Genomic DNA, 8,497 nt, shown 5'->3' on the forward strand with positions numbered 1-8,497 from the left:
ATCATCCCTGTAGTAATTCACAACAATACATCAAATTTACAGCATCCTTTTCTCTCCCTCATTATCTCTTGGATACTTAATTATATTTACCTGTTTTATCATTTTCCTGTTATTAGACAACAAATCTAGAATGCTGCTGCCAGAGTTGTGACATAGGCCAAATATAATGAATACATCACAACAAAGCTTTCAACAATCCTGACACCAAAACTCTTTCCTAGACTTAACCATAACAGCTGACTCAATTGTCTGGGCCGTGACACTATCTTCCCTTACCACCACATGAAATTCTTAAAATCAAAAGCTGAGCTTTATCTTGGACTAAGAGGATAATCTGCAAGACCTAAATGCAACCTAAAGTCAGTAATTTAAAAGAAAGAGGGCTAAGCAGTAGATGTGGAAGAAAATAGAGAGAGACAGAAAACATTTTAAATTGAGGGAAAGGAAGCAATCCAAATGCTGGATTTGGAAGTCAATACAAGAAAGGATAGGGTCCGGGTGTCCTGTGAACCAGTTCAAATGTACATTGTGAGTGAAGTCGGGCAACATTTGACTTGAGGGATGATCTTAAGACCCTACAATACTTTGGTGAATAGTTGTCAGGGATTTGAAATAGCACAGTTGTACTGATGCTGTTGATTTTTTCTATAATTAAATAGACTACATGTTAGTCTTTTGTTCGTTCAGGCCAATGGTGAGTAAAATTGGGTCCAAGGAACAATAAGTTTGTGATAGGGAACTTCACTTTTTTATTTTATGGTTTTCAGAACAATTTTTAAAAAAAAAATTCCTATCAGTGAGTTCACAGTTTCCATGTAAGTCTGTGTCATGCCTTAATATATAAGGGAACTGGCTTATGTGCCTCACATTAGGAAAGTGCACAGCAACAGAGACTCCAGAGTATGGATCCGATTTCACTTAAGTCAACAGCAGGTAAAGTCAAACTTTCATCATAATTATGTGTGGTGCTAAGCACTTGAGATAGCAGTTGATCAAAACCTCAGGTAGACTGTAAGGTAGGTACAGCAAAAAAAGCAACAACCTCTGAGCTTGTCAGTTTGATGAACATTAAGCCTTGTTCTGACTAGTAGTGTTTAAGTGAATTCTGAAATGCTTTTCAGTCTACTGGTTTTCATTATTGCTATATTTATGGAGTGGTAGGCTACCATTCTTCACTTCAGAAAGTGGCACACCACTACAAAAGCAAATGTTCCAGCATCATTTTGATGGATGGATCAAGCATTAAGATAACAGATTTTAACTGAAGTATTGTTGTGTAATCATTAATACCTGAATGCAGTTCAAACACAAATAATAACTCTGATAACATAAAATGATCTGTTCTGTTTTTCAGAGTGTCAGCTAGTTAAGGCCCCTGGTCAGGAAGAGTGGCAAAAACCACATTGTCGCATCACATTTGTGGAGATGGTATAATGCCAAAAAATACTACACAATTAGGACAATTAGAAATTGAGAAAAGAAGTTCTATTAATACATCAACAATTAGGAGAACACTATAATTATTATTAATGCTACTTTCATATATCCTATTAACAGTAGTTAGACTGTCCAACTCTGCATGCATTATTATAAAATTTCTAACCACATAAAAATGCTGGAATTAATAAAAAAAAATACTCACCTAAGAAGATTAAATGAGCGCGACTGCAATGTTTTATACTTTCACTTAGTCGGATTCAATATGATGCCAATGAACATGTTTGGTGCAAAATTCATTCTTCAGCTTTGAAATCGGTTTACAGTGGTAAAGAAGAAAACTTGGCAGCTTCACAAGATATGAACTGCTGAATGTGTCAAAAGCTGAATAATGAGCACTTAATTGAGCATGTATTATTACAAACTGATGACCATTGCACAGGCTTTTATCCAGAGAAGATGGCTGCTATTCTATAAGGCTACAGGATATGGATAAACAAAAAAATCTAGATTACTTTATGTGGAAAATATTCCTTTTATTATGTATAATAGCAGACTCTGGAAGGATGTGGTCTGATAAAAAAAATAAAAAAAAATCAATCAAAAATGTGTGTTTTCAATGCAGTTGCACTAAAGAAGAACAAAATAATTACATATTTTTGCATTGTTTACTTCTAATGTTAGCTGGATTATGTTGCAAAAAGAGACACTTTGAGCGTACCAAGTAGTAAACAAAGAAGGCTGCAATAAAACTGGGACATAATAATTACTTTAATGTATGTAAATGGAAACTGATATATACAATGTCTGAGGTACAGTTAGAAATTTTCTTTACCAAGAGAGACAGCACTGTTAAACAACCCATTGAATTCAATGATTTCTGGATTTGGCTACACATTGTTTAAAAGGTGTATTTAGTTAATATAATGGAGTTCAGCTCTTTAAGGACTCTATTTCATATCTAGTGACTTAAAAATGGACCCATTGGGGTGTGTATGACAGTATGTCCTGCAATGGACTGTTGATACCATCTAGGGGTGGATCCTGTTTTTTGACCTTTGCTGCTACTGCTATAGGATTCACAGCCCTAGCTCTGCAGTGAAATACGTGGGCTTTGAAAATGAGTGGACAGAGAAGAGTGCTAATGAATTTCTTGTACTAGAAAGGTGATCTGACAAAGTCAGCATCATCTTGTGAAGAAAATCAGATTTTAAAGAAGTTAAAATCATTTTTAAGATCACTTCTCAATATTACAATTACACTCAATGAGGCTTAAATATTTAATTACAAACAAAATAAAATATTTTATATGACATAAATTTGACAACAAAAAATAGCATTCGGGTCATGACATGGCTTGTGATCTCCCTGAACCCCAGAAGTCAGCGGATAAAGAAAACACATATTTTGCAAAAACCTTCCATGTCTCTGTGTACAGAATTCTTATTCTTGTTTTACAGAAGTGCTGGGTACACTATTTTCAATACTACTCATGATTCCCAAGTCAACAAGTGTACCAGTTTATACAGAAAGCCCCTCTTGTGCCAACATCAGTACATCCAGCTTCTGTAGAAACAGTGAAAAGCTGAGCAGAAACATGGCAACTTTTCTGAGGGGCAAAACACAGAGCCTCCTACCAACCTATGTAAGTTACTTTTTAATTTTAATTTTTTCATTTCCCTTCAAAATGACAAATCAGACAACTGGTGTTCAAGCTTGGTAACACTGTAATATGTTAAAAAACAGTCCAGCCAAAAAATGAGTGCCTATGACATCCATTTCTTTCTAATGATTTTTGCTATCTTTAGAATAATTTCCTGTCTAGCTCTCTCCAGAAATAATCAAAGAGATGAAGTTTGTTACACAGGAAACTCCCTATTTTCAGTTAGACAACAAGTGAAAGAGTCATTCCTATGCAACAGTGTGCAGTAAAGATGGTAAGTGACCAACTGTATATGGCAGGCTCCTCAGAATCACTGGTGCTATGGGACCGAGTTGCATGCTATAACCCATACATAAAGAATCCTAGCAAAGTGCACTGTTAAAGATGACAGGGTTTTAAGAATGTTTTGGTGTATTTGTGCTTTTATTTTACTCTTAGAATACTATTTTAATTCACATACTTTAGTTAAAAACACAAAAAGTATCAATACTTACTTGACTTACTTAATGACTACTGACTATATCTGGAGCTCTGTCTATTTTATAGCTGCAATGGCTGTATCATTTCAAACAATGAGAATGGTAGGATAAAAAAGTGACTTTCAACAGATAAAATAAGTAGCATTTCATTTTTCCAAGCTTCAGATCTTGCACTACATATTATCTTGTTACTCTGAATTTTATTTTTGCTTGTTTTATAAGAATACCTGTGATGGAATGCTCTGCTCTGTGACGGGTTCTATAAAATTCAGACTGACTGTTTTTGCAAAACACCATCATAAAAATAAGGTTGGTCTCTTAAAGTGAAGAGTGTCCAGAAAAGAGATGAACATATACGATAGGCTTCAAATTCACAGACTGGAAAATTTGGCTTCATAAAAATAGATGGAGGTTTAAATACATATACACACACATATATATATTTATATATACACATACATACATACGCACACACAACTGCTATTTTCAATTACATCAAACTAGTATTGTAACAAGCATACTTAAGACAAATAAAAAGGGTCCTGCGCATGAGGTGGTATTCAGTGCTATCTGTCAAGTGCACTACAAAACTTATCCATGAATCTAGACTCTGAGTGAGCTCGTCCAGATGTAGGCAGAGACCAATGCAGTAATTTACTACATTACTTGTGCGCATTATCAGCAGCAGAATAACAAATCATCGTGGCCTTATTTCTGTTTATGCTCCTTAGCTGGTTGGCCTTCACTTTTACTCAAGGCTTCACAGTTTGTAATCATTTTTCTACTCTACCACTACACATCCTTATACTCTGTCAAACCTTCATTTTTTTGTAGTGTGAAACAATTGGCTAAACCGTTCATATTTTGCTAATTTTAATATGCAACCATTTAATTTAAATGTTATTTACCCCTTAGTCGTGCAGATATAAGTGTACCTTGCCACATATTCAATATATTCACAATATACACTTCTTTTAAAGTATGACCACTGCCTTAGATTAGCAAAGGTCATTAAGTGTTACATGATTTTTTGACAAAATAATAAATAACCTGCTATGCATCATTAAGTTAATTCAGATTCCTTGATTTTTATTGCTGTCAAAATGGGCTCAAATCTCCCTTAAGACTATGATAAGGATAAAATGGTGTAAAATCATTGAATCTATATAACCTTTATGCAAGAACCTAAAGTTATTTAAAAAAAAAAAAAAATAAAATCATAAAAATCAGTCAATAAGGCAAACACATTTGTTACTATAAACTAGTTACTATTTTGAACATTGTTTACCTCTATAAATCTTAACATAAGGCACTATGCAAAAATCAATTAATTAAAATAAACAAGGATTTAAAAGTATACTAATACATTTTTCTACATATATTAAATTCACTGAGTATTGGTATACAAAGCTATGTAATGCATGTAATGAAAGTCCAATATGCCAATATAGAGTAATATAGTCTGTTCTCCAGCCTCACAGATCCAGGGACACAAACTGTTAATTTGTCCCTGTCACTTTCAGTGTGGTATCTCAATGATCTTCTTGTGTGTTTTTCCTCTGCATACTCTGGTTTCCTGCTATACCCTTAAACTGTATAATATTGGTTGACTGACAACCTGTGGTGGACTGGTATTAGCCATGAGTGTGTTACTGCTAGGCTAAGCTGTGACTCACCGTGTGACCATATAATGGAAAAAGTAGGTTCAGAAAATGTGACATTCTGTCTAAATGTCTATCTGTTCCTAAACTAAGTAGCGTTGGGGTTCACTTGAAATTTGTCTCAAAATATCTGTATACCAAAATCACCTTGTCACCACACCATGCTCTCTAATCTTTCCAAGACAAATGCCAATTACATCACTTTTCCTAATTCAGCTTAATATGCTATATATGGAGACAGGATGATTCTTATTTAGAATAAGCTGTATGCTCCATGACATGGATACTTGCACCCCCCACATTCTTGTATACAGTACATGAAATATTTTCATGGCTGCTTGGGACTTTCAGCTTTCAAAGGTGTGAATAAAATCCAGTGTCTCCTTAGCTCTCATGTGATTAAGCATCCATTCTAAAGTTTTGTTGGTAGATACTCTGTTTGGCAAGCCTGGGATATATCAGAAGGGGAATTCTGTGCAGTCATAATGTCATGTGCCCATGCTTCTAAAATATTGACCAGGTGGAGATTAATCACAAGCAGCAAACGTCTGGGAACAACACAGGATCTGTGAACTCTACAGTAGTGCTGGAGTCACATGAGAATCACTTCCCTGAAGGGACAGAAGCATTTAAAAAAACTGGAAAACTCTGTTTCAAATTCAAAGGGCATTAAAAGGCCACAAAATAATATACATTATGCAGCCAGAGTAAGTGGTAAATGCTTGCACAGTTAGAATTTCAAGATTATAAAAAAACAGTGCAAAATACCACAAAAAGATGTTCAAGTTTATGTAAATAATATGACAAGGAATGAAGAATTCCAAGGGCAAGATAGTAAATAAGGTTTCAAGAAAAGGAAAATGAAATGCAGCAAAATACTGACCCACTCTCGTATGTCTCTTACAGCTATCTTTGCAGAGCTCACCATTCAGTGACAACAATGGAGACCAGTGGTGCAACATGCTGGAAGAACGGTTTACCCTTCCTGTGGACAGAGACATTGGACGGTTGAACCAAATTCAAAATGTGCTAGGCTTCATCAATGCTAGCCTATTGGCGATTGCTGAAGAGCAGGAAAATCTAAACCCAAATGTAACAAGTCTGCACAAGGAGCTGAGAAGCATAGCCAAGCGTACAGTGAGCCTGATTGCCAGCACTGCTTGCCTCATGTGTAAACGCTACCAAATATTGATAGCGATTGATGTGCCAGAATTGCGTCGCCCTCCTGGGATTTTTGATCAGAAAAGATGGAGCTGCTCAGTGCTTAAAAGGTCCATAGGATTTTTCTCTCCAAATCTCCTGGCATGAAAAATCTCTTTGATCTCAAGCTTCACTCGACTTTGTTCTATAAACTGTTGTCTTCACATGGATGGATCCATACACAGATTTTGGTACTGGAGTGCAAAACGGAATTGAGTAGGGAAATAAGCTCTGATGAAGTTGTATTTTAAAAAAGCTGCACAATGACAGACTAAATTTTTACAGCTGAAGCACAAAAAGGATGTAAGTGAACAGTTTTTCCACCATAGGCTGAAACATGTTTCAGTCCTTTAAAGGTACAACATCTTGCAGGAGGCAACTGCTCAACAGTGGTGTGCCCAGTTCCGTATCTGAATATCTGTGACTGATTCATATAAGCAGGGCAAGGGAATTTTAGAAAACACAGAAGCAGGGTTATTGGGGGGTGAAGAAAAAAACAAAAAATAACCAAAATGTCTAGCCTCAGCTTACACACATCAGAGTAACGGAGTATGTCTTTGTTCTTAATCAATGAACATATTTAGATAAATGCAAAACAGAATGCTAGAAAGTTAAAAAAAAAAAAAATGCTGAACAACCTAAAGTTACTCTAATTCCTGAAACTAAACAGATAAGCTATATTTCCATATATTTTTTTTTAACACCAAAGCTGACTGTGATCACATTACAAGGCACGTTTTAAATTAAGTTTAAATATACTGACCATTAACCAGAATCACAGATAAAATGCAAAATACTGTTGTTCCAAACAACTGGGTGCCATCTCATCATGGTTAACATCCACCAGAGAATGATTCCATCCAAATGCAAGGCAGAATCAAACACAAAAAGAATAATCAGTGTATTTTTAGATGACTACAAATATAGCAGCATGTAGAAATATAAATTGTTATAAACATAATGCAATTATACAGTTAACAATTCCCTTGCTTGGCACTACTGCTTTGCAGTATACCAACAAAAAAAACATACTTCCAGGCATGTGTAACTAGACACATTATTCTAACTGCACGTTTTTTTTAAAGAATCTGACATGACTCCACTGGGCCCTTGAGCAAAACCCTTACCTAAAAATAGCTCCAGAGGTGCTGTATAATGGCTGATTCTACACTCTGACCCCCCAAAGGTCATGTAAATAGACAATTTCCCCTTTGGGATTAATAAAGTATATCAAATAAAAAAAAATCTGCGGAATATTTAATTCATGAAATAGCATATTCCTACAACTCTTCTGCCATTTGTCAGACCTGTTTCCTCTTGACATTAACTCTCCACACTGTGACACCAGGTGACATGAAACCCCAAAACCATGTAATTTCAGGATATAATACCCTAATGAGAAAGCTCTCTTATATACATTACCATATTTCTGTCTTTGTTGCTATACATTGGTGTCCTACTCAACTCAAATTACAACTTAGTGCTTCAGCCAAGCTCTGGGTAAAATAACTGAACTTGCCTACTAAAAACATAGACATAGACTATGAGATATATGATCACTGCTTAAAACAATTTTCAAAAAGTGTTTTAAAACTACACTCCCTTATTATGCAAGTGATGAATAGATATCATGAAAGGCATCTGGACATACAAATCACAGCAAAGCCTATAAAAGACTGCCCCCACATAGATGAGGGAAAAGAAGAAATACAAACGTTCTTGAAATGTGGGTACACACAGCAGGTTTACCCAATACACCGATAGGGGACCACACCCAAACAGACAAATTACCTAACCAAAAGGTAATTGTCTTCATCCTGCTTAGTCAGCTCTGCCATTACCAGAATAAAGATGCTAACATTGTACTGTTACAGGCTTACACTTCAAAAATCGTAATCCTACAGATTAAGTCATTCTATAAGCATACTGGTATAACAGTTACTCCATGCTTTCATTGGCAGACAACGTAACAGAGGTCAATGAAGCCACTAGTAAGTCACCTTAGCACTAAACAAACATTTACATAAATACAGAACAATATAACAGAACAGGTGACT

At 35.4% G+C, this 8,497-nt stretch overlaps 1 protein-coding gene across 1 annotated transcript; it reads left to right on the top strand.

Moving 5' to 3' along the window:
- The first annotated feature begins 882 nt into the window (after positions 1–882).
- Positions 883–7,559, top strand: LOC120540743 (leukemia inhibitory factor-like). Its single transcript, XM_039771774.1, has 3 exons — positions 883–933; positions 2,898–3,082; positions 6,147–7,559. The coding sequence occupies exons 1-3, from the start codon at positions 903–905 to the stop codon at positions 6,546–6,548; spliced, it is 618 nt and encodes a 205-aa protein (XP_039627708.1). The 5' UTR covers positions 883–902; the 3' UTR covers positions 6,549–7,559.
- Positions 7,560–8,497: the final 938 nt, after the last annotated feature.

Source organism: Polypterus senegalus, chromosome 12 (assembly GCF_016835505.1).
Source record: "Polypterus senegalus isolate Bchr_013 chromosome 12, ASM1683550v1, whole genome shotgun sequence".
Taxonomy (NCBI): Eukaryota; Metazoa; Chordata; class Cladistia; order Polypteriformes; family Polypteridae; genus Polypterus; species Polypterus senegalus.